Source organism: Hyalella azteca, unplaced genomic scaffold, assembly GCF_000764305.2.
Source record: "Hyalella azteca isolate HAZT.00-mixed unplaced genomic scaffold, Hazt_2.0.2 contig7025, whole genome shotgun sequence".
NCBI classification, from domain to species: Eukaryota; Metazoa; Arthropoda; class Malacostraca; order Amphipoda; family Hyalellidae; genus Hyalella; species Hyalella azteca.
In genome coordinates, this window is record NW_025937161.1 from 47,581 (window position 1) to 75,400 (window position 27,820).

At 39.2% G+C, this 27,820-nt stretch overlaps 2 protein-coding genes across 3 annotated transcripts; one reads left to right on the forward strand and one right to left on the reverse strand.

Moving 5' to 3' along the window:
* LOC108672628 lies at positions 1-24,781 on the forward strand. 2 transcript variants are annotated; one of them, XM_018160333.2, is made up of 10 exons: positions 1-24; positions 4,573-5,048; positions 5,322-6,654; positions 8,799-8,959; positions 9,281-9,365; positions 10,250-10,360; positions 10,739-10,854; positions 11,213-11,411; positions 14,985-15,053; positions 23,209-24,781. In XM_018160333.2, exons 2-10 carry the CDS (start codon positions 4,749-4,751, stop codon positions 23,241-23,243), a joined length of 2,409 nt encoding a protein of 802 aa, XP_018015822.1. In that variant the 5' UTR covers positions 1-24; positions 4,573-4,748; the 3' UTR covers positions 23,244-24,781. The 2 variants fall into 2 exon arrangements, with proteins under 2 accessions (XP_018015822.1, XP_047737046.1); XM_047881090.1 differs by lacking the exon at positions 14,985-15,053.
* Positions 24,782-24,831: 50 nt separating this feature from the next.
* LOC108672631 (ER membrane protein complex subunit 6) lies at positions 24,832-26,158 on the reverse strand. Its single transcript, XM_018160334.2, has 2 exons — positions 25,805-26,158; positions 24,832-25,343 (listed from the first exon to the last, which is right to left on the reverse strand). Exons 1-2 carry the CDS (start codon positions 25,941-25,943, stop codon positions 25,135-25,137), a joined length of 348 nt encoding a protein of 115 aa, XP_018015823.1. The 5' UTR covers positions 25,944-26,158; the 3' UTR covers positions 24,832-25,134.
* Positions 26,159-27,820: the final 1,662 nt, after the last annotated feature.

Below are 27,820 nucleotides of genomic sequence, written 5' to 3' on the forward strand. Positions count from 1 at the left end.
CTTGCACTGTGGTCAAGCCTCAAGGTAAGACGTGATCCAGGCGAGTGAGGCGACAGCTGACACAAACTTCCTAATGATAGTAGGTTAATGTCATTGTCCAATGTCCAGAGACCAGAGCAGCAGATCTGAGATCTGTAGTCTTTGTTGCCTCTGTTGAACTTGAAGTAGCTTAGTAATAGTAGCCTACCGCTACCTGTAAATCTGCTAGTACGGTAGTAGGACCAAACCAATGATTGGTATACTCCAATCTGCTGTCCAATCAGCACAAAAAAGTGAGGTTCCTGCAGGTGGATCCCATCGCGGCAGTGCCCGCAGTGCCAGGGTAATCCTCATTACTCAGTCATTAGTCATTAGACTAGCAAGTGAAGATGCAAAGAAGATGATGATTATATCTTAAAAGTTGAAAGTTAAAAGCTCATCTTAGCTCTAGAAGCACAGTCAAGCACAAGGACCACCATTTAGGTTAAACGCAATATATTCCGACATCTTAGGTAATTCCAACACTTGCAATTTTTTTCCTTTATATTAAGCTTTGTCTTAGTTTCACTCATTCATTGATGGTTGAAATTGTGACATCAGTCACGTCAATCGTCATGACATCATACTATTGTGCGCCGTGCCATACTATTGCCAAAACACTAGGTCTGGGCCGCCTGGCAGGAAAATGTTAAGATCCAAAGAGAGACAGTGCACACTGCACATCACCCAGTGAGAACATCAAAAAATGTGTCAAAGTTGATAGTTGACCTTGCTCTACCAAATAGTGATAAACTGTTTGTGTAGAAAGAATAACCTGAATAGGTACTGTCTCTTATACACATCTAGATGTGTATAAGAGACAGATGCTGCACGGCGCAGTTCTANGTGTGGTGTTTTGAGAGTGACGTGAAGCAGTCAGAACTCGAGTTACGCAATACAGTGATATTTTTATAGCCATTCATTTCTTGCTATGTCCTTAATGTGTCGGAATATGCCGCGTTTACCCTAACACTCTTCATATAAACTAAAGGATGTATAAAGGCATAAAGGACTGGTTGCAATAGAACTTGATAGCTAGCTACCCCTACCATTAAGAAATCAAGTTCCTTTTGCAAAAATCTGATATTAGTACACTTGAAAAAAGATTCGACACCTGTAGAATAAGCAAATTTGTGAAGAATAAAGATGGAGAGACTAAGTATCCACCACTTTGTTAACTAAGTGGTGGATACTGGATGTGGATGGAAAGAGTACCATTAACCTCAGGGCTCAGGGCCTCAGGCTGAGTCTGAATAGTTTTTGACCAGGGTTTGCAGGATGCATTGCCAAGATATGGATTTTCAGCCCAAAATGTTGTCATCAGCCATTTTCATGATGCATTGCCAAGTAATTTTTAATAAGAAAATGCTGCTAACAACTTTGATAGTATATCCCTTACTCTCCACGCACTGCAACACTTGCACTCATCACAACTGATTTCTGGACAGCGAACAAGCTTCACTGCATTCTGATCCATATAACGTACTGGAAACCTTACTGTGTGCACTTGCGGTCTATCAGATTTTCAACTATTTTCTAAATAGTTGGTCGAAGACTGGTGGATATCTGAAATGCAATCATTTCCATTCAAATGTTTCAGCAAGATCTTCTGAAGGCGTAAATTTTGCTGCTGATGCATTGCCAAAGATCTTTACAATATTCACCCACTTTCTGCATCCTGGAATTTTTTGAGGGCCATAACCTACCAGCATGAATGAAAATTGGCTATATCATTCATGTCTTGCTCAATTTAAGCTTATGAATTTACTCCATTGCAGTGCTATCACTGCAAGCAATTTGGACACTTTGCTTATAGATGCACAACTCAGCACAAGCAAGATGAGATGTCTGGTCTGCCCTAGGGAACATCACTTCATCCAGAGCAAAAGCAAAGTTCTTTAGTGTGCCAATTGCTGTCAGCCCCACAAAGGCAACTCACCTGCTTGACCTCTCACCTGCATGACCTGATTGACCTCTCTAATTTAAGAGCTGCTGGTGTGCATAGGAGAGGTGTACTGGGCTGGGGTACCACCAGTGACCCACCTCAGGTCAGGTGAGACATGCAGATGTCTGCTGAAGCACATTACAGGTTGAACAGTCTGGGTGGCACTGGCAGGCTTGGTTTATGGTCATATAATCAGATTGTTTCTGATAGATTGAGGGTTGATGATTTTTCCATGTTGGTGAATGCTCATGCTCCATTGCTGGCAATATCTTGTGTTACAGCTCTACCAGCTGATTTCATGGTTCTCTTAATTGTCTTGCTGATTTGCTTTATTTTTCACTGCATCAAGAATCTCCTCTGAAATCCTGCTTGTTGACTTGTGCTGCTATCCAAAAACATTACAGGCCCACTTTGGCTGCCTCAAACTTGTTGGAATCTCCAAATGTTGTTGCATCTGCTGGTTCTACTGTTGTTACTTCTGCTGATTATCCTGCCATTTCTTTTTTAAATTGTGCTATTGTTTTTTATGTAAATTGTGCTGTTGCTTCTTCTGCTAACCTTGCTGCTGTGTCTTCTTCTGATTCTGCAGGTGTTGCAAGTCCTGTAACCTCTCCAACACCAGAGGGTCTGTTCAGCTGATGATGAAATTGGGTCTGGCTTTGGTATTGAGAATTTCAAATTGGTCTCAGATTCAGATATGTCTGGTAAAGATGTTGTGTCTGGTAAAGAGTAATCTAAGTCACATATGTAATCACAGAAAGAAATAGCTCATCCAGCAGCTGATGTCATGTATCTTTCTCTTGTTTGCTACAATGGGAACACAGCAACAGTCTATATGCCCAGTTAACTGAAGTCAAGTTACTCCTCTAGAGCTTGAAGCCAAGTCTCATGTGCCTTAACCCATTAATGCCGAGCGGTTCCATTTGGAACCAGCCGAAAGAAATTGATTCATAATAAAATTGTATGGTCAAATCAATATACTAGTGGATGCGTAGGTTTTATACACATCTTGGACGTGTTCTGGCAACGTTTGGTTCAGCTGCGCCGACTACTCCCTGCTCAGTTAACATTTAAAGATTGTAAGTACCGGGTGTCAGACATTAGGGCTTGACATCATTGCAGAGAAACGTAAGCAGTTCGTTCTAAAAATATATTATTTATAAGTTAGATGCAGAATTTTATCGACAAAGAGAGTACTTTTAATGCTGTATATGGTATTATGTGATTTAATGTTTCCAAAGTCATTTAGATCATGAAATATTTTGCCTGGTTCCAAATGGAACCGCTCGGCAGTAGTGTAAGCATTCCGGTCATATCATTTTCCCAGTAGATTACTTTGTGATATATTGTGTCTGGTAAAGAGTAATCTAAGTCACATATGTAATCACAGAAAGAAATAGCTCATCCAGCAGCTGATGTCATGTATCTTTCTCTCGTTTGCTACAATGGCAACACTGTAACAGTCTATATGCCCATTTGACTGAAGTCAAGTTACTCCTCTATAGCTTGAAGCCAAGTCTCATGTGCCTTAAGGAGGCTTTGGTGAAGGATGCTTATTTGCCAGTATTCTACAGATATCACTGCTTGTGGCATAGTAGAGTAGCTCATGGTGGAGTCAATGTTTGCATTTGGTGGAGGTTTGCATCATAGTGGAGGCGATGTTTGCATTTTTGCCATAAATCCTTGTTCATTTGGCTCTTTGAGCCCTTTTCTCAATTTCTTCAGTGAAAAATAAGAACATCGGCTGATTTTCACTTGTGATTTTTGAAATTTTTTATTTTGAAATTTTTCATTTTGAAAATCACCCATGAAAGTTAAAACAATTGTTTTTTTTTCCAAGATTATAGGAAAATTTTCCCTTATTTTTAAATTTGGCATGCCCATTGCCATTACTACCTATGTCATCCATACAAATCAGGTTGCTCAGTAAAGTTAGAATTTAGATCTGTGCTAATCTAACACAGGATTAGAATTTTCCTCCTTATCAAAAAAGTGGCAAATTTTTTAAACTTTTGGAATTCTATGGCCCAATTTTGGAACTTGATTTATAATTACATTGGAAATAATTTATCTAGTGTGAATCTTGCAGTTCCCAAAACAGTGGCAAAGCTCTAGTCATGGCTTGTGAGGCAAGATTGGAATTTTTTTACTAATGAAAGAAATCTCATGGCTTCAAGGTGATAAATTTAGCATGTTATAGCATAATCTTTTTGTTTTCTTCAATGATGTATTGAGTAGGTATAATATATTGCTGTTAGCAGCTGCCTCATTTATATGATCACAACACACAAGACTGCCAATGAAAATGTTTTGCATGAGAGAGATTTTTTAGGGAGATGCTAGCATAACTGCAACTACAAAAACATTTAAGAAAACTGTTGGAGTGCAGAAGTTCTTGTGGAAAAGTAGGATTGGAGTAATCCTATTTTATAATTTTGTCTAAAATATCATTGCTGTAAAGCCAGCCTTTTTTATTTTATGAGACACTTTTGTTGTTCCAATAGTTATGGTATCAGATTCTCAGAAATTATTGACTAGGTATATATATCTACCTTCCCAAGAGAGGAGGTGATAAGACATCTGCATTTCAAGGTTTCATTTTCTTTCAGACTTGTATTCATATCATTTTTTAATGAAAATCAGATCAATGGTTGGCTTGATATGCCCTGAATCTTATAGTGTAAATATTCTTTTGCTTTTTCACTTAGAAATGTCACTATGTTTATTTATAATGAGCAGTTAGTATCTGAAATAGAACAAGGATGTGAGCTGCAGGACTGAAGCCATGGATCAAGAACATTGTCCCAGTCAGTCGAGTTCAGTGCCTCAGAGGCGGAATGAGGTCATACATGGAAGACATATCAGTCACAAAGACAAAGATGCCCTTTGTCAAGCCAACATCAGTGCAGGTGATGTCACAGTTGAAGAGTACGCTCCAAGCACGTCTGAGTCCGAAGGCTCTTCTGGCGGTCGCAGAGCAAGTGCTGGTGATGCTCTGAACATCCCTTACATGAAGCACTTCCATTACCTCAAGCAGAAGTTTCCTGATCTCAAAGACTGTGATATAAATGAGAGTATTCAAAAGGTGAGATGAATTAATGAAGTACGCACTTTAGGTTATTCCAATTTTCTATTACTTAGTAATACATTAAAAAATTTAGTATTCAATTAATGTGAGGTGTATCTTATTTTAGGTGCTGATTGTACAAAAATACTTGTTAGAAATTGCACAATTTTAATCAATGCTATAAAATTTGTTCCCAAAACATGCCCTTTAATCTTGTCTAAAACTTTTTACAATTTTTTTAGTTGAAATTTCTACAATAATTTACTGTATACTTGTTTAACCTTTTTTCAGTTTGGGTTGGACCGTGCCCGCTGTGAGGAAGAGCTGCTGCTACGAGCACAAAGTTATTTGAGTGGGTACTATGGTCCCTGGGGGCGCACAGCCTGCATGTCCAGCCGATCATCACCCACTGCCACTCATGGTGCTTCTCACACTATACCCAACACTCCAAACCTGTCTCCATATGCATCATTCTCATCTCAAGCTCCACCTCCTGCTTCATCAATGGCATCATCAAGAAGCATGCCTAAATTGTCCTCACTAAATGCCCCTAGTAATTTTACTGGTGACATAGGTAGTGTCATTCCTCCATCTCGGTCACCTCGCACTCCTGTGGCTGCTCCAAGCCTCGTATCCTCTTCCACTTTCTCTCCTACTCTCACTCCATGTTTTGCCACTACAGCAGGCCCTGCACAATTCACTCCTTCATCACCAACAATGAGCAGAAAAAATGATTATGAAAATCATACTCTATGTTCTAGTTCCACATTACTTAATGGAGCTTGTATGTCTCAAGTTTCTTCTTCACAGGGTGGATCTTTTCATACCACAACCACAAAGCATTTTGTGGTACCTGCGCATCTAAATCCAAATGATCCTTTCTTTAGGCAGTATTCTACATCATCTGAGACCATTACTGAAGAGTCTTCCTTGATGGGCTCAAATTTTCCTTCCCCAGCTCCGACTTTAACGCTGTCATCTCCTCAATCTCCTCTGGTTTCACCTCCTCGTAATCACCATGTAGAAATGCCTCACCTTAGGCAACGCATTGAGGATCTTTTCATTCCACAAACTGGCCAAAACCAGCTAAATTTTCCTAACTCTAATCCCTTTCAGCTGAATTGGGAGCAGAAAAACAATCAAAATTTCAATATTAAAGCTGTCTCAAATCAACATTGTTCTACCCAAGGGCCCAATGTTCAGTTATATCCATTTTCTATGCAGAATATAAATAACTGTCCTCAAGGATTACCTGCTCAATTTGGGAACGTGAATGTCAGTCCCAGTAGAGACTTCAATCGTGTTATTTCAAGCACTGGCCAAGGAGCCGAATTTTCTAGTCCTGGTGATAAGCCTGAAGCGCCTATACAACCTTTTGATACTTCAGACTTGAGAAGACATGGGCCAAGTCTTCATGGCCGCTTTGAGCCCGTGAGAATTGCGCCTCCACCTCCCGTAATTACGAATGTAACTCCAGCTCGACAAAATGCCAGACCCGGCCGACTACAGCTCAATAGTGTCTCTCCACCGTCGTCTTCTGTGCCTCCACTACCTCAGACTTCATCCCCTGCTGGTGCTGCATTGCCTTGCGATCCTTCACCTGGCAAAATCAACAACAGAAAAGGTATGAAGCATGTGGCTTCTTTACAGTTTGTTCCCTCGCCTCCTCACAATGCTCATCTCGTTGCATGTCCTCCCAATAAAGGCAGTGTAGATCTCAGTGATAGATCTTACACATCAGTTAATCTCAAACTACGCCAGCCTTCCTCTGAACCTCAGCCTGCTATTGATATCAAGGGCTCAGGTTCATGCTTAACCTATTCCACTTCTTCGCTTGACAGGAGACAAGGCTCCAGGTCTTCTTTACAGATATCTATCGGTCCATCAGGTGGTTCTATATCCGCCATGAGGACGAATCTTTCAACGGAGCTGGAGAAAGGAAACACAGCATTCCATATTTTATATAGGGCTGAAGACAGGCCTGAACCAACGCCTTCCTCTGGTACTGTAGAGATTTCGTCTCAAGCGGCGCCTTTTCAAGCTCCTGGCGCTGATATGAACAAATCTTCTCCAACAAAGCCTGTCGTGCCGAGTCCCCTCCCACCACACGGCTTATTTGCTAATCAAATTAACAATGATCCGTTTGAGTTTACAGATCAGACCGCGTTCAGTCAACCGGTATGTGATAGGCGTTCACACGAACGATCTCGCAAATATTCCAACCACAGAGATCGGCACAGCTCGTACATAGAAAGCACCGATCTAGACCCACAAATTTCCTCTGCTCGAAAGGAAGCAAATAGATTACCTCCCAGTGCAGCAGGATTGGTACGTGGTTCTCCGGTATTATTCATGCGAGAACAGCCCCGCCCACACTATGACAGAAGCCCGATTGTCCAGGACCGGTTAATGCGGTTACCGGACATTCGCAGCAGCAGCAGAGATCGACGTCCGCAGAGTTGGTACGCTGCTCCTGCTCCTGTGCACGCTCAGGAGTGTGCTGCCGCCTCCTATACTAGTAGTCGAAGCAAGCCTAACCCTCGACGCTACTCCATGCCTGATGGTGACCAGTTTACCTATTTTAATCATGCTGATGGACGGAGCTATGAGCAGCAGTGGGCACTCCAGCATGGCTGGTACGACGCTCAGAGGTTGCCCACATCTCATGACCAGTTGCCGCCTGCTGATGAGTGGTCCTCTTGTGAGAGGATCTATGTGCAAGGTTTATTGCCGTTTTTCTTCCTGGGTGGTGTTCATGTGTGTAAACTCTAACATAGTCTTGGTAATTTTCCTTAGGGTAGACACCAGCTTTCTGGCGATTTTTTCTGTGCGTGAAACTATCAAGCAAATGACTGACTCGGATTAGAGCTCGTAACGATTTTCATCTCGTGAACTTAACCGGACTCGCGTACTCATTTAATTGCGTATAAGATCAAACAAGTGAAATATTCACTGCTTCGAAAATTTTTTCTAAACGCGAGTTATGCCGACTAACTTTTCTTATTATGTGTTAACCTCACAACTCTGGGCAATCTAATGATACATTAAGAAATATAAGTTGTGTTTTTGTGTGCCCAACTTTGAATCGTCTTCCATTATTTGTATATTCGTCTTGTTATTATTTGATTGCTATGCTTAAGAACATCGTTTGAATAACCGTAACCGCGTTATGGATGTCATGTGCTACAAAACTTAGGTTGAATGGAATATATGGCAAATTTTACTAAGTATTTCATTGTTAACAATAGCTAACTCGTAGATGTGTTCTCTGTTCTGTTCTGTTGTTTTTGCTTCATGATAATGGCGCAGCTCATTTGTCCCAGCTTTTTCGTGTCTCATCACCATCAATATTTTACTTCTCTAATAATTGCGGATTGATCTGTTTGTAAATAACCAATCTATGAAGTTGTATGACAGCTTTCCTTGTACGTAATAATTTAATATTAATTCTAAAGAAAATAAACTCCCACGATCAGGCAGATATTTGTGTAGTTCCTTCAAACACATAGAAAGCATTTACGTCGCAATATATTCTTCGTAAACACACATAAATCATAAGCTTCTTAAGCTAAATTAAAACGTCACTGAACCGATTAGTTCTTCTTCCACTGGCAATCATTACAGTAATTTGTCTATAAAATAACCAAATCATCGATAGTTCAATTCGATAATTCGAATAAAATAACCAAAATAAACTCGATACTCGATAGATCAATTCGACACAGCCGACAAATCTGAGTCCACATTATAACTTTGATTCCTGCCCAGGCTTGCTTGCTGACCAGAGAGCGCGGCAGCAGAAGATGTTGTCTGTACTGCAGGAGGGCACGAAGAACAGGTCTGATCTACAGCAGGAGATCTCGCTGCTCACGCAGGCGCTCGAAGAGTGCAAACAGAGAGGCGATCTGGAAGTTAATGAGAGCTCCAGAGTAAGTTAATTGTAAGAGTTTCTTAGCTTAGCGCACAAGTTCTATTCCATTGTTAGATAAGTAACTTTTTTAAACTTATTGCCAATGTATGTGGTTGAACGTATGTGAATATTCGTGTTGCAAATATCCTAATATCCCGTAAAAATATACCAGAAATATTAACTACGCCAACTGCCATATTTTTTCCTTCTTTGAGTCAGCCAAATAGCGCTTGAGGTGTACTTGAACATTTCATCGCAATTTTCCTTCATTCAAAACTTCAAGGTTTTGACCACGACCTTAAATATTCCCTCTTAACGTCTATTGTGCCGGCATGTTCAGCTCATCCTGGACATACAAGAGGAGAACCGCCGCCTTCAGTCCGAGTGCGACCAGCTCGAAGGAGAGATACTGCAGACTGGCGAAGGTCAGAATGGCTATGTAATATTGTATATAATAAACAGTAATTAGCCAGTGCGATTACAGACTAATTCGATAATCAGACTATCGAACATTTAGTGGAAGGATACGGCGGAATTGACTAATATATTTTCCCAAAAAATTGACTGCCGTTTGGTCTGCGTAAATTTCTGGTGTTCATAAAACCAAATTCAGTTGAGCAAAATTATGCAGTCATTTCCAACGTAATGTTAAGAGGCTTCAGACTTCGTCTAAATCTATCAGTGTTTATTAACTGTCATAAAGTTTCATTCTAAATACTGTAAGCTGAGATACTAAGCTCTACGTTATGTTCATGTCAATATGAGATCTGACAACATAACTGAATGACCTGATCAAATGTTGTAATTCTGCAGTCTAATTTGAGTTAATAATTGGTACCCTAACAGATGTTAAAAACCTTCTTTTCTTTCTAGATTTAATTTCGCTGAACTTGAAAGATTTTACGATGTACCCTGAAAAACTGTACTGACTTTGTGCACAACTTGGGTACCTAATGTGTACCGCAAGTGGTTGGAGGTACTGATTGCCCGGAAAATATGTACTAACTGCGTGCCCAGAAAAGATGTACTACTGTGTGTCCCGATCAAATGCACTAACTGTATATTGTAAGCCAAATCAGTTACAAGGCTTCATAAACCCTCTACCGCCGTACGTCACTCTCATTAACCCTCTACCGCCGTACGCTACAGAAAACATTTTAAAGTTGTTGTACGTGGCGGCAACCATCAGTGCAAGTCATTTTGCGCTCACTACCAACGTATCTTTTTTTGGGTAGTAGGCGTGTGACAATATTGCTCCGGTTACTCATGTCAGGCGGTAGAGGGTTAACAAATTTTCCCCTCACGACAGCCCCGGATTTACTGGAGACCGTATACGTGCCGCCCTCGTCCAGAGAAGGGACCGGCAGCTCCGTGAGTTCTCCGTCGTCTCCGCTGCCTGCTCGGCCACACAACTTCAATAGTGAGCCTATAATGTCCATCTCATTGTGGAGCACGCAAGTATTATGAGTATTATTTCCATAAACTGTGAATAACTCTTCTTTTTAACGCATTTTCTCATTTATGGAAAAAGGCGCTTTTGTGCTCGTCTGTCCGTCTGTCTGTAAGTCCGTCCGTGACCACATTTTTGTCGACGAGAAAATGCGCTCTCTGTCACTCACTGCAGTGAGTACCGAGTTATTTTTTTTTTGTTTGTATGTTTGTCTCAACTTTCGTTAGTAGTTGTGCTTAAAGATCTACCGAGATCTTGAACTTTAGGGAATTTTATGTCAACTGAGTCAAAAATTTTGCTACTAAGCGAAATGTTTCTACTTACTAAGTTGATGATTGTGGGTGACAGGGGGGCTGTCAGTGGGGAGAGGCGTCGAAGGCTCCCCCAGGCTAACCCCCACAAGGGTGGCCCCTCCACCCCCCGTCAGCAGCACCTATCAAGCCCCCACCTCCGCCCTTCATCCGGTCAGAGTGATGATTGTTGTAGCTGACTTCTGAATGTTTGTTACGTATTAACACTTTGGCAATTTGTTTACATTTTATACGACCACTGCGCAATTACATAATATATAATACGCTTATGTATCATAGATAACAATAATGGAATAATCGTTGTTTTCATTTAGTTTTTACAAAAATTCATACTGTATGGTTTTATTAATTCTAGTTCATTGTTGTAAATTTTCCGCTCACTTAAATTTTTATTTAGTTATCTGAGGGTGAAGTTCATCTTACATTGCATTTTTTCCGCATTTTGTCTCGTCTATTATAACCCTATTTAACCATCCTATGTAAATGTAAAGTAGAATATTTTACATTTCAGCCTTCATCGGGACATTACGAATTGGCAAGCGAGGCGTCAACCGCAGAAGGCAGAGCTGGGGCAGGAGCTGTGCGCTGGTCCTGCGGCCGCTGCACCTACGACAACCACCCCGACATGACCTCGTGCGAGATCTGCGGCGCCATCAGGATGCCACCTTCTCCTCAGACGCCCATCGGAGGCTACCATCGTCCTACTTTAGGTATGAACTTGGCGAGCTCCGAGCCTGAGCCTTATGAGTCCAGGAGCCATGAAGGCGAGATGCGAGTCTCTACTGATCGCTGGAACGAGGATGCAAATTTGGGAAGAGATTTGTCGCGCGGTATTGGAACGGATGCACGTTTCGCTGATCAAGGGAAGTTTGCCAGGAATGTGGATGGAATGCGGAATGTTTTGCCAGGTGATGAAGTGGAAGGATGTTTCTCTTGGTGTGGTACTGGTCGTGACTCGGTTGATGGCGGTCCAGATTATGATGCTTATTGTCCTGGAACAAGACATGTGATTGGTTATGACCACGATAACTTGTTTGCAAGAGACGCGCACTGCCGCTCTCGGTCCACCATCAGTGATGGTGAGGACGTCAACACTGCGTCACCTAGACGCACCCAAGTTTCAGTTCCAAAGTTAGAACTTGATCGATTATCCGATCCGGAAACTCGAAGTGCTCTCGCCTGTGACCTGACCAGAGTTAGTCATGTGACTTCAGAAGGAATGTCGTGTTATAATAAGAGCGACATATACAAGAACTCGACTTCTTCAGCCAGAGGATCGCACGATGATCTCGAAACATTCAGTTTCTTCTCGGGCATTTCTCAGGGCAGCTGGAACTCGCCTCGAACTAGAATGTCCATAGGCAGTTGCGCTTCATCTTTAACGTTGTTCAACGCGCATGGTGCCTCATCAGACTGCTTCTGTCATCCTCGTCGAAAAAGCGACTTCGGTCACCGGCGAACGGGCAGCGGAGGAACGAACTTGATGCCTACGGGAAACAACGCAATTTTAAACCACCACAGAATTAGTGGTAGTCTGGGCAGACTTACATTACCATCGAAGGAAAATTTCGCTGCACAGACAGAAGTATTTATGAGCGCTGAGGCGTCAGATAAACAAGGGCAGAACCATACTCACAGTAGCGGCCACAGCAGTAACAGAACGAGCATCGGCAGCAGCGGCGGCGGCAGTCGCAGTTTTGGTTATGATCCGATGCCTCTTGAAGGCTATCCTGCAGCTCTTGCTTCTGCCATGAATGAGCCTGGCGATGCGGAATCCCATTAATTTAATCAAGTCTCATGTAAACTTGTTATTTCCACTGACATATCGCAGCATTGGCATTACTAGCCCTTAATGTTCCCGGAAATTATTTCTTCACTAAAAGGCTTTCATTGTTCAAATTCAGGTTGCTATGTAAAATAATTCTTACTTAATAATAAATGTTTTTTATGTTTCTTATGAACTTATAACAATAGTTTGCGGATATTTTTATTATTTAATCAAGGGTTTCCAAATTTCATAATTCATGAATGTGAAACATCGTATTCTTTTCTTGGCTCAATGACGTTTCAAGTTTCATGTTTTTTTTATGACTGAAATTGCTTGTTTTGAAACAATTTTGGTAAAATGATGCTATCGCTAAACTTTGCTTCTGAACACATTTCCGTTTATTTTCTCAACAAACCTGCTTATTGGAACTTGGAGACAAGGTAAGAGTCTCCGTTTACTTGAAGGAATATTTCTTTTGCTCTAAGTGGCAGATGAGTTAGTATGAACTTTTTTTCCAATGTCATATCTAGCAACCGACTCGTGTCTTTAAGTCTCACGTACAACGCCTCAGCTGCACAGCTCTGCCTCTTGCATGCCTGTCACTCGCAAGTTCTCTTGCGTCTTCATATTTTGTGTGTGTACTCTAGGGGTCTGCGGAAGAAATTTACATTACTTCTCCTTTGAATACTTGACTCGATTCTATTGGTGTGATTTAATTACTTTTTTCTCATTGTATGTTGTAAATTTGGTTCAATAATTTTATTCGTGATTCATTTAATTTGAGTTGAAATAATCGTATGTAACTCAACTTACTCCTGTACATTTCCTGCTCTCTCCATTTCTTGTTCATTTGTAAAACGTACTAGTTCAAATAAGTATTACTATCTATGAAAATTGAATTTTTTCACAATACATCATTTCCATATATGGTACGTTTATGCACAGCTCGGACAAAATTTTTTTCATGCCTTCACTAATCTTATTTTTACCTCACACTCATTTGTTAAATTCTCCATTACATTATTTTTCATCATTCTATACGCATCGAATGTTCATTAAAATTTCAGGTCATAAATTTGGTTGCTATGCAGGACTTGCTGCATTGTGGCCCTTGTTCAATGCGCCGATCCAAGCCAATTTTCGTGGAGCCCCGCGAAAATTCTGAAAAGAAATAATCCTGGGTCTCGCTTCGACGGCAAGTCAGACTGCAAGCTTGTGTTTGTGGCCTTGATTGGTTAAGCCCAAAAGAGACATTTTGGGCTCGCGTCTTTAACTTTTGCTTATATACCGCATCGTGCATTACGCCCAGAAACTTGAATATGAAAATCCGGCGCTTTTTGTTATTTGTTGTTTTCGACCAAAGTTATTGTTTGATTTTTCTGTAACTTCGGCATGTCACTTGGGAACACTTGAGTGCATAGCTGAAAAACAGTTTACGCCTCTAGCTTCCCAACCACGTGGTGAAGTGCTCTAAATTATTGTTTTAAGCTAATTTGACCTGGGCCCTCATTTTCGTCACGAATGATTTTCTTTGTAGAACCCGCATTTAAAAAATTTTTGAAAATCTAACTTTATAGAAGTCTAATAACTTTTTAGACGCTCAACAAATTTTAGCGGTTATATCGATTGAAATTATTGCCTGTGATCTCTTGCATTTATAAAAAGCATTTCGATCAAAATCAAAACGTACGTTTTTCCTCCAAAGCCCTATTAGTCCTGGAAAAAAACACAAAAATTCGCCCAATTCGAGAGGCTCTGGTGGAACCATTAGGTCTAGAGGTCTCGTTCGAATTCCGATTTATAGGGAAGGCATTTAGCTACAATCCTGTAGTCATTTCATTCCGCTGTCCCTGCAACTTTTTGAGTTATAAATCAAAGGTCAACAATAATTTTGAGAAAATTTTCAACCAAATCCTTTTTTACCCGTTTTTTTATTCTGAATTTTTTTGAAAAATTATCGATTGAAGATAAACGGTTGCGTATGGAGGAAAAAGTGCGTTGCTGTTGGTTATTTGTGTTTTGTGTAAAGGTGTATGTGTGTATGTATTTTCGAATACACTCCCGTGTTTATGTTGTGTAGTATCTGATTATTGAAGCTTGCGGGATTTTTTGCAAAATATGTGTATGGGTTGTTTTGAGGCATGCGCGGGCATGTATTCATATTTATGGGTTGTCGTTATGCAGTTGTATATTTTCGATTGTCTTTTTATGTGAATTGCATTTAGTTGTATGTTGTATATAAATGTAGATGGAGGGACGTGTAATGTGTATAGTCATTGGTTTCTGGTTGAATTGTCTCTTGATCCACGATTTAGCAAATCTGCATTCATCTTGGCTGATAGTTGAGAAAAATGTTTAGGGTATTGACGTAATTCTCTTAATTTGCACAGTTACATCATTTCAGAGTAATTATCTTTTGCTGCCGGTAAAGTCCGTTGCCTATATTTAAAATGTTCTGAATCTCTACCAAATGTGGCCATGTCAGCAGTAAAGTGTACCTGCATGTCTTGCTCAGGCCCAACCATGCAGGACATACACATTCAAGTGCGACATCGTCACGACTATGCGATGCCTGCGTCAGCGCGTAAGCGGCGTGCCGTGTTGCCTTACCCAATCATAGTACGCTTCATCTGTCATAGTACGCTTCATCTCTCATAACACTCTCCAACCCCTCATAGTACGCTCCAACCCCTCATAGTATGCTACATTCCTCATAGTACGCTCTACTCCCTTAGTACGCCCGACCCCTTAATAGTACTTCCCTCCTTCACTGCACACCTCCTTTTCACGGTAAACCCACCTCAAATTTCACTCCCCTCCTAGTACACACCTTCATAATACTCCGAATCCCGCTCCACAGTAAACATGTGCTCCTTATCCCCCAATCAACGTCGCTTATTTTGTACATACTCTCGCTACAACCGTCGTAATTTTCCCCTTATTGCTTTATTGAAATAATGCGTGTTTTTTGCGCTTTTATTTTATAGTTGACTTTATTTTGGTCATCTCGATAGAGACGTCCTTCGACTTGAAAAATCTAGATCACCAATGTTAGCAAGCCCCTTCCTGCTTCACAAATTTCACTACCTACACCATGCCTAACTTCTCACAACTTATTTGCTTGACACCTACAATTTTCAGGCCTAACACAATACATAAAATTATTTCACACTACTTTACTGCCGCAACATTTCCTGCTGGTGGCCCGATGAATTTGGCTGCATTTTTCAGCTTGGTTAGGAGTGTCGCTTACTTACTGAAGAAATTTCACCCTATCGTATTTCAAGTGTGATTTCACCCTGTCGTATTTCAAGTGTGAATTCACCCTGTCGTATTTCAAGTGTGATTTCACCCTGTCATATTTCAAGTGTGATTTCACCCTATCGTATTTCAAGTGTGAATTCACCCTGCCGTATTTCAAGTGTGAATTCACCCTGTCGTATTTCAAGTGTGATTTCACCCGGTCATATTTCAAGTGAGGTTTCACCCTGTCGTACTTCAAGTGTGATTCTGCCCTTTTGTATTTCAAGTTTGATTATTTCCTCTTGTATTTAGATTGTGATAGCTTGAAGTCTTCACATGGCTTAGCAAAAAGGGAGTTATAGATTAACACCTTATCACTAAAGTTACCTCCCCCCAGGAGATTACAAAGGTTAAGTTCTACATTGATGCTTCTCAAGTTACTTAGTAGCTCCTGTCTTGGTCGCACATGACGTTGACAGTCCAATTCAGACACTGGTCCCAGCCAGACTGCGACCCTGCGCATAAAATGGAAACGGAAAGCTTAAAATATTAAAAATAAAATCGTTAAAAATTATAAAAAAATTCATCGATATCGTGGTGATAAGTGAGGTGCTAAATTCAGTTAATTAAATGTAAAATGAGAGTTCAATTCAAATTAATGCCCTTTCAAGGCATTAATTGAAGTTATCGTGACCTAAAATGAAATCAGTGCAAAAAAAAAAAAAACAGTCACCCTTTCAGAAATAAAAACAATTTTCAGATTTTTTTAGGACCCGTGTATATATATATATGACAAATAACTGATCATGTGCACATGTCGAATAAGTGATCACTCGCACGTGGCGAATAATTGATCGTATGTGTGTGGCGAATAACTAATCGTGTGCATGTGGCGATTAGGTGATCTCTCACACGTGGCGAATAAGTGATCGCTTGCCCATGGCGAATAATTAATCGTATGCATATGGCAAATAATTAATCGTGTGCAGGTGGCGAATAACTGATCGGTTGCATGTGACGAACAAGTGATCGGTCGCATGTGACGAATAAGTGCTTGTTTTCTTGTGACGAAAAAATGACCTGTATGATTGATATAGCCTGCATGTGACTGATCGTTTGCATCTGGTGAATGTCGTGGCAAACAGTGCTCTTTTCTTTACATGAATTTAGAACACATTTTAAAAATCCTGTATAGCACATCCAATCATTTTAATCAACGTGGAAACTATTTAGCCCTCTTTTCGATTAATAGGTAATGCATTTAGATGAAATTTTATTCTAGCTTTTATCTATCCGACTCACAGTCGGACTCACAGAGTCGGACTCCTCAGTCGGACTCACAGAGCATTAATTAGTGTTAAAAGGAAAGCAGTAATGAAGGTTTGGTCAGTGCATTTAACTCGTTCGATGTTTTATGGAAATTGCGACAAATTCTGCATGAATTCCAAAATTCCAAATTGTCACATGCAAAGTCAATTCTACTTTAGATTAAGAAATGACGGATTCGTTGCAACTTGTCATATGAACTAAGCACTTAAATCAAAGAAAACGCCAAAAATTTCATTTTGTCTGCAGTGAAAACTTATCGGAGTCCAGCTCCATCATCAGCACAAAAACTTCATTAATACAATTTTGACCAAAATAGGACATACAAATTACCTAAGTAATGCAAACCCTATTGCATAGGTTTTAACGGTTTCAAGTGGATACGAACTCATAACATCGTTTACTCAGGTGACGTCATACTTCAAAGAAGGTGAGAGAGTACCACGGGTAGCTATCGCTATAAAAGTTTCACCACGATGGTATGCTGCTAATCCATCCCCCGCAGCTATTTATAACCGTCCAATTGTCAAACTCCGAAGAACTCCGACAAGGAGCTGAAAATTTTCTAAACATGTTAAAACGCAAGCTAACACATCCAACAAACTTCTTGGACTAATCAGACGCTCATACGAGTTCCTAGATGCAGAAACGATGAAGCAGTTGTTTGTTGCCGTCGTACGCCCGAGTCTAGAGTTTAGAAACGTTGTGTGGTCACCGAGATTCGAAAAGNGACACAGCCTAATAAACTACCAACAATGATGAATCATCTTACTTGAAGTTGACATCAGTAAAAGTCAATTTTAGAGTTCAAACAGTATATTACCTTGGTTAACAAAGGCTCTAAGCCTCCAGTCAACAAAAAATTGATTAACAACAAAGAATTTTAATTAAATTTACCTTACTTGGCAAAAAAAAAAACTTGCTTAACAAAAAATTAGTGCACCATTGGTCATCACAAAATTATGCATAGAATGTCATAGGTGGAATTGTGCACTGGGCAACATAGAATGAAAAGTAATTAACCCAAACTATGATGTAGGTATTTGTCTAAAAAATATCATGATTGTCATTAAAATAGTCCTCTCTTTTTCAGGTATGTTTTTTATGATTTTTTTATTACAACACTTCTCTTTAACTTCACTTCTTGTTGTTTGTTTGTCTGCTACAAATCTTATTGTCAATATTTAACACACTTCTACCTCTCCAATCGATCTGAAATTTTGCACACTTGCATAAAGTTGGAGACAATGCTTGAATCAATTGACACAATAAATAATTTGAAGAATTTATTTTTTTGATAGAATTCATTGTACATGTGTAGAAATTGTACAGAATGAAATTCATTGTACATGTGTAACATTAGAGACACTGGCCTTTTTAGAAGTGTTGCCTTTAAAAAGTAATTTTTAAACTCGTTATTTTGTTGTAGTGAATTTTTTGACCCAAATAAAACTGTTCAAAATTACAATCCCATTCCTGTAAGCTTACAGATACATAAGAAATGCCATATGGCTGTTGATGTGAAGCTTGCAGTGGACATGCCGACAAGGTGGATGTTAATAATCACTGGCATGTCCATCAGTCTCCTCCACCATATAAGTTGGAAAGGGAGGCAAAATCAAAAGAATAATCACAACCTAAAAATCACGGTACGAGTCGGTAATGTTTGATTCTGATACATGCATTTTTTTAGAATTGATTTCAAGACTTCAAGTATGAAGACTCAGCATAGTGGCAAACCACAGATTTTTAGAATCAGTTCATTTATAATTTTCTCATTTACTCAATATTTGAACCAATTTCTTATGTATGATAATGCTGGTATCAATGAAACTTTACTGATCTACTTACATTACTCAAAATTGAACTTGAGAAGGGTTTAAAAACCTCTGGTTTGCCATGAGATCACACCTCCTACTCTGAGCAGTGAGCACAACTTGATTTTTATCTGAGCCTTTTATCTCTTGCCACCAGTTGTTTCACAGTTGAATTTCTCACTCACTCTCACTGATACATGCATGTAGAAAGTTTCAGTGAGCTTACACTTCTTCTTCTTTTTGGAATGTCCATGCAGGGTAGACTTAAAGCCACAGGACAACCACAAGGATGACTGGGGGGCCTGAGAGCTTGTGTAGTTTTGGACCTCTTGGCATCATTTGGCATGGAGGTCAGACCACTTTATTTTTGCTTATAAAAAGTCAGTGGATGCAATGGCTGAGCGTGACAGCAAGCAAAAGAAAAGCAATACATGGCATGAAAAAATATCAGAAAGCAAGGACCATTCCTCATTAAAACTCAGCACAGCATTTGGCCACAAAATTACGTGGACTAACATAAGTACGAATTGTACGACAACTTAGATCATACATCCATCGTATTCATAGGTAGGGTAAATGCGGTATATTACGACATCATGGGTAATTCCGACACTTCTCAACTTTTTTCCTTTATATTAAGCTTTGTCTTAGTTCCACACATTTGTTGATGGTTGAAATAGTGACGTCATACTATTGCGCGCCATAGTATTGCCAAAACACTAGGTCTGGGCCATCTGGCGGGAAAATGTTGAGACCCAAAGAGAGACAGTGCGTGTCACCCAGTGAGAACATCGAAAAATGTGTCAAAGTTGATAGTTGACCTTGCTCTACCAAATAGTGATAAACTGTTTGTGTAAAAAGAATATTATGGTTTGAGACTTTTAAATAAGTCTGTGAATATATTAGGAATCCTTTAAGTGTACTTGTATTTGCTTATTTCAAGTGTTTGGTTAAAAATAATGCCAGTTTTATTGAGGACATCTTTTGAGTTTAATCTCTCAAGCTTTCTGATAAGAGGTACAGTAACAGGGTCAATAAGTCTTAAAATTTATCCAAATGGAAGGTTAGGTAAATCCTGCGACGCCTTTCGCTCATCACTGAGCATCTTCAGGCAACGAGGTCGAGCAGCTGAGTAGACGAGTTGCTTGCGGGTTGGCTGCAGAGAGAAGACTNGTGTTTATGTTGTATAGTATCTGATTATTGAAGCTTGCGGGATTTTTTGCAAAATATGTGTATGGGTTGTTTTGAGGCATGCGCGGGCATGTATTCATATTTATGGGTTGTCGTTATGCAGTTGTATAGTTTCGATTGTCTTTTTATGTGAATTGCATTTAGTTGTATGTTGTATATAAATGTAGATGGAGGGACGTGTAATGTGTATAGTCATTGGTTTCTGGTTGAATTGTCTCTTGATCCACGATTTAGCAAATCTGCATTCATCTTGGCTGATAGTTGAGAAAAATGTTGAGGGTATTTACGTAATTCTCCTAATTTGCACTGTTACATCATTTCAGAGTAATTATGTTGTGCTGCCGTTGAAGTTCGTTGGCTATATTTAAAATGCTCTGAATCTTTACCAAATGTGACCATGTCAGCAGTAAAGTGCACCTGCATTTGTCTTGCTCAGGCCCAACCATGCAGGACATACACATTCAAGTGCGACATCGCCACGACTATGCCATGCCTGCGTCAGCGCGTAAGCGGCGTGTCGTGTTGCCTTACTCAATCATAGTACGATTCATCCCTCATAGTACGCTTCATCTCTCATAGTACGCTTTATCTCTCATAGTACATCCCTCCTTAAGAGCACACCTCTCTCAAAATATACGCTTCCTTCACTACACACCTCCTTTTCACGGTAAACCCACCTCAAATTACACTCCCCTCCAAGTACACACCTTCATGATACTCCGAATCCCGCTTCACAGTAAACATGTGCTCCTTATCCCCAATCAACGTCGCTCATTTTGTACATACTCTCGCTACAACCGTCGTAATTTTCCCCTTATTGCTTTATTGAAATAATGCGTGTTTTTTGCGCTTTTATTTTATAGTTGACTTTATTTTGGTCATCTCGATAGAGACGTCCTTCGACTTGAAAAATCTAGATCACCAATGTTAGCAAGCCCCTTCCTGCTTCACAAATTTCACTACCTACACCATGCCTAACTTCTCACAACTTATTTGCTTGACACCTACAATTTTCAGGCCTAACACAATACATAAAATTATTTCACACTACTTTACTGCCGCAACATTTCCTGCTGGTGGCCCGATGAATTTGGCTGCATTTTTCAGCTTGGTTAGGAGTGTCGCTTACTTACTGAAGAAATTTCACCCTATCGTATTTCAAGTGTGATTTCACCCTGTCGTATTTCAAGTGTGAATTCACCCTGTCGTATTTCAAGTGTGATTTCACCCTGTCATATTTCAAGTGTGATTTCACCCTATCGTATTTCAAGTGTGAATTCACCCTGCCGTATTTCAAGTGTGAATTCACCCTGTCGTATTTCAAGTGTGATTTCACCCGGTCATATTTCAAGTGAGGTTTCACCCTGTCGTACTTCAAGTGTGATTCTGCCCTTTTGTATTTCAAGTTTGATTATTTCCTCTTGTATTTAGATTGTGATAGCTTGAAGTCTTCACATGGCTTAGCAAAAAGTGAGTTATAGATTAGATTAGCTTTTATTTCAGTGGGTTACTCTGAGGCGTGTCTTTGCTCGTCAGAAGTCCAATGGTATTTCGAGTTCCTAAGAGCATTGTTACTAAGCGCTCCACTATAGAGCTCGTGGTATCTGACCACGGGTCTGGGTTTTTGGGTTAAGCTATCATATAGGCAGGATTACTTGTATTTTACTGTTTCTCTGGCGCGGGCGATCGACGTTTCGTGTAAGCGACGTCATGTTCGAGTGTCTTCGTTGCTGTTCACCTGCCGCTGCTTGTCACTTCGATTCTTTGAGATGCTAACGTTGCTTCGTTCCAGCCAGCTTTCCTTGAGACTTTCTGCGCCTTGTGGAAACGATTAGTTATGAGTTATGAACGATTTTTGATCTGAGAAACTTATGATAACTGAGACCTTTCACCTCGTTGGTGATGTTCATCTTGACTTCCGGTACGAGATAGCTAAATAGCTGAAGCGCTAGTAAACATGTGGCCACTAAACTAAAACTTAGCTTTAATTGAAAAATTTGTTTGGTTTCTCTGTCATCCTTGCTGAATTGCATTCGCTTAGCTTTTTTTGCAAAAGGAATAAGGATTGGCGTTTAAATCATTTACTTTTATAATATTAGTGCCAACCCAATTATGTCATAACACATACTCTTCGTTTCTTTCTTTGTAAAGATTCTAACTGGAATTATTTTTATATACCTTACAAATACTTTGGAAATTTTCCTACCCTTTAACGTGAACGTCTTTTTGATTTTATTTATGAAGCAATGCATACTTCCTCTTCGGACTGTGTTGAAAATTGATTTGATATGCATGCATGTTTCTTGCTTCACTAACGCGAGTTCCTACACCATCTTTGCCTCTTGCTCAGATTTACTAATTTTTTTTTTTCAAATAAAAGCTACATTTAAACGGTCGATCTATGGTAACCAGGCGTTGCTGTATTGATGACGCGAAGAAGGGGCTTTAACGTCGTGTAGAAATCAACAATTATACCCATTCATTTGCCCGAAATGTTTTTTTTTACTGCAAACATGGAGGAACTTAGGGAAAGCTGTCACCTAGTAGCAATCCCATAGCATGTGCATGCCACCCACATTTATAGATCTGTTCCACGACTCAGGTATGTAGGTGTAGAATATTCTGTTCAGATGTTATTCAATGACTTGGGTATATTACAGCGAACAGCATGCAGTTATTAACTATTATTAGCTACGGTACAACATCCTGTCGGGCAGGTTCGTATCAGTATCACTGTATCAGCCATTGTAATAGTACATTAAATGACATAACTGAGTAGTGCAAGCGTATTTCTGTTATAAGATGAACAGAATTGGTTAACTTTACTGTACTTCACAAAGCTGATAATATTCATTTTGAGCTATTCCGTGGAACCGACTACAACTTTGATGTAATTACATTGTTGAAGTTAACTTCACTGCAATGGCAATTTTTGGCCGCTACTATCGATCCCAGGCATGTTGTTCGCTTCTTGTTGAGCACTGCAGCTCGTGCTGAGCGACACATCAAAGTTAAATGAACCGCTTTTCCATTTCTTTGCGAAAAGGCCCTGAACGACCTTAAACTAAGTTTGTTAATTGAAGCTAATGCTAAGAAGTGCGGTAAACAGCGCTAAACTAGAGGGCATTAACATTGCATTCATTTACATTTGTTTCTTTGCAGTGTCAGAATTATCGAGCCGAGCCGACCCCCTGTGACGCCTTCTTATGGACTGTCTTTGCTGCACGGCAACTAACGCCTCACCCGCGTCTGCCATCTCTCACCCATCACACTTCACGCCAAAACTATGTAATCCAATTAAGGATTACTAGAACTTCGCCTCATAAAGCAAATCTTTTCTCACCGTCTATGGCACGTTGACTGCTACTCTTATTTTTCCTACTCTTTTGACCGAAATTCTTTGTCGAATTCATTGATCACACCTGCGCTGGTCATAAGCAGCAGCAACAGAACGAAATAAGTTTTTCCAAGTTGAAAAATTTTCTTATTTATCGACCTGCTTGATGGCTTGCAGGCAGGTAAACTGAAGACAGCTCAGAATTACGTTGAAGTTTCCCGTTTTGTTTATTTTTACGTTGCTATTCTCCTCGCGCTGTGCCAAGTTCTCCAGCTTCCACGAGTTCAGGCATATAACTTATTTGACAGTCTACCAGTTTTTATATTGAACAACTCTCCATGTATGCGTGCGGACTAACCTCGTCATTTGTTGCTGATAGAAAACTGTATTTTAAATAATGAAGAAATGTGAAGTAAGCTTTACATTGATTGTTGGTAAAGATAATGCAATGCATAATTGAATGAACAAGTCAAACGCGGGTTTTCTTAAAACGTACTATTCACGTTTGTAATAATTTATTTATCAATGATTATAGTATTAGGCAATAAGCTTGTCACAATGTGCAGCAACGTGGCCTCGGTATTGGTGCGAGGAAGCATGTGATTTTCATTTGTACATTTTTCATGATTTCATATCGTTTACTTGGATAAAGTTTTTTAGATGTGGTGGAATAAATTGATTTGATTCCGTCTTGCGATGCTATGTGATTTTTAATCATACAGAAACTGATGACGTTACATAGTTACTCTGCGTCTTCTTATGATGCGTGTCGCATTTAAATGTACTCGACGAGTGTGTCACAACAAAGCACATATTTCGCGTTGTATTTTTACGGCAAACATAATAAGCATTTGTTGCTTTACCGGCTCGTCATTAACATATTATGTTATGAACTTGAAAGTTCATTCTAATAGTTCCTCTATTCTTTTTATCAGACGCATGTTTTTCACTAATTTCTCGAGAGGTTTCAGCAGATGCCGCGGTGCTCCGAAAGATTTCGATTTTTTCATGTAAGAAAATCATATCAATCGATAACAATGTCTCTTCGAGTCATTTTACTTTAATTTTATTATAACTTTCCTCATCGCCATCACCATATAACTGAGTTCGTCAACTCACCAAGGCAGCTATCGATTCATTTTATACATATGTTATGTATTGATTTTGTTTATTAATGTAGTTGCCTGACGCGACCTACAAGGCTTTCAGGAACGCTTCGTGTGTTCAGCATTCCAATCAGAGGCTAGGCAGACGCGCAGTAGCTGCGCGGTCAGTCTTGTGCTTGAACAAATTCGAATGATTCATTATGTAACTAAACGATCATTCAATGTCACATACGTTGAAAATGCCTAATTAGAAATTGTTATTAGAGAAATATAATAAATGGTTTACTACATCTCTGTAGTTTCAATCCATCAATGAATGTTAGGGAATGGAAATTTGTGATGTAAAAACGATTGTATAATGTCTTGTACAAAGATGAATGTTAAGGAACGAATTGCATAACTTAGAACAAACTTGAATTTTGGAAAATTTAAACAAAATGGCGAACTGAATTGATCTCAGCCATCGACTTATGAATTGGACTGGCAGGTAGTGAGGAATGAGGACTGAATGAATAACCATAATATCTATTAATAATAGTAATAACTCGACTTATATTATCAACTTAGGCAGTTAATACGTAAACAAATCTGAACAATATTAAACATGAAGACAATAAGATGAAACAGTCTCAGGGCTAATGCACTTCAGTAGACGTGTACCATGCCGTACAAGAAGGTCCAGAAAAGCACGTAGGTGAAGAGTCCTGAAGTTAAGCCGGACGTGAGAAGGTTCTTTCTGCTGACGAAGAACTGCTGCCACTGACTCCCTGCCTTGATCAGCAGCAGCAGCCACAACACGAAGCCCGCCAGTAGAAAGAATATGAAGCCATGTAAACTCGTCAGTCCCAGTATGCCTGCAAGGGGACAAGCAATAGAGGCACACTTAGTTAATATGGAAATACGTAAGCATAATGATCTGCCACCACTTGTGCAGAGGTCATTTGACTGATCAAGAAAATGTAAAGATAAGGAATAAATATTTCTGTAGGCTGAGGTAAGAGCAAGCAAATATGATATAGTTGTATGAAAAAATTTCATTAGAATGATAATTTCTATATCATTAGTTCCCATAAGTAAAGATGAGCATTTAAGATTTAAATAATTAGAGTAAAGTATATTTTTTATGATCACTTGCCAAAATTGAGATAACATTAAGAAATCTTCCAACAAATCAAGGCAAGATTAATGTCCATTTACAAAATTTTACTCCTCCATTAATTTGCTTCTCATTTTTTAGTTAGACATGTGAATATTTTTGAAATACATGCATAGTGTCTATATAGGTACCTATATCACTGTCTTCTATGAAGCTTACCTGAAGTAGCCCCAGAAAGAGCAGCCATAGAAGTCCTGCAATATTCGATGATGGCAGAATTATTCCTGATTGCACCCTCACTGTAAGCTATTCTGTCACCCGACGCCTTGTCAACTCTCGTCCTCAAGCGTCCTGACATATTTTTACAGTGTGCTGGGGCTTTGACTGCAGCAACTTAGTAAATCTACTTTCTTCAAGATTTTAGTATTCAAAAGAGTATTTAGTATTTATTTGAATGTATATTACTATAAAATTTAAGAATATAATAAGAAATCTAAAAAGAAATCTGAATACAGTACTCAAAGTTATTAGATATTATTCAATCAAAAAATAACACGACAAGTCTTCATTTTGTTTAATAAAATCTGGTAAAAAAATTGGGATTTTTATTTATATTAACTTTCTTTCACTAATTTACTACACTTGGTTATTGTTATAGAAATTATATATACGGGTAAAGATAAATCTTCCTATCCCAACAACTAGTGTGACATATGAAAAGCTCAGAGGCCAGTGAGGAGATGAACTTGTGAACCATACTTGAGAGTTGAGATCACAGTGAGAGAAAAGTTTCTAATGTATTGCAACAAGACATAAAATTAGAGAACTCAGCCTTGCATTATCAAAGAAGTAATTACTTTAACACATTTAAATAGATGGTTCTGTTATTTTGCAATGTTTCACTTTAAATGCATAACTTCAGACATTCATTGGGTCTTGTTAGTTGTTAGTTGCAACTGATCCATCATCCATCATTCCTTGAAAATCTTTGATGTGATGAAAACCTCACATGAGAGCCAAAAAATTCCACAACGGAATTTATATTTCAAATGTTCCTCAGATTAAAGAAGAAAATAATAATTTTGTTTCTTGAGACACAGCCTAATAAACTACCAACAATGATGAATCATCTTACTTAAAGTTGACATCAGTAGAAGTCAATTTTAGAGTTCAAACAGTATATTACCTTGGTTAACAAAGGCTCCAAGCCTCCAGTCAACAAATAAATTGATTAACAACAAAGAATTTTAATTAAATTTACCTCACTTGGCAAAAAAAAAACTTGCTTATCAAAAAATTAGTGCACCATTGGTCATCACAAAATTATGCATAGAATGTCATAGGTAGAATTGTGCACCGGGCAACATAGAATGAAAAGTAATTAACCCAAACTATGATGTATTTGTCTAAAAAATATTATGATTGTCATTAAAATAGTCCTCTCTTTTTCAGGTATGTTTTTTATGATTTTTTTATTACAACACTTCTCTTTAACTTCACTTCTTGTTGTTTGAGTACGAGTCGGTAATGTTTGATTCTGATACATGCATTTTTTTTAGAATTGATTTTAAGACTTCAAGTATGAAGACTCAGCATAGTGGCAAACCACAGATTTCTAGAATCAGTTCATTTATAATTTTCTCATTTACTCAATATTTGAACCAATTTCTTATGTATGATAATGCTGGTATCAAAGAAACTTTACTGATCTACTTATATTACTCAAAATTGAACATGAGGGAGAGTTTAAAAACCTCTGGTTTGCCATGAGATCACACCTCCTACTCTGAGCAGTGAGCACAACTTGATTTTTTTCTGAGTCTTTTATCTCTTGCCACAAGTTGTTTCACAGTTGAATTTCTCACTCACTCTCACTGATATATGCATGTACAAAGTTTCAGTGAGCTTACACTTCTTCTTCTTCTTTTTGGAATGTCCATGCAGGGTAGACTTAAAGCCACAGGACAACCACAAGGATGACTGTGGGGCCTGAGAGCTTGTGTAGTTTTGGACCTCTTGGCATCATTTGGCATGGAGGTCAGACCACTTTATTTTTGCTTATAAAAAGTCAGTGGATGCAATGGCTGAGCGTGAGAGCAAGCAAAAGAAAATCAATACATGGCATGAAAAAATATCAGAAAGCAAGGACCATTCCTCATTAAAACTCAGCACAGCATTTGGCCACAAAATTACGTGGACTAACATAAGTACGAATTGTACGACAACTTAGATCAT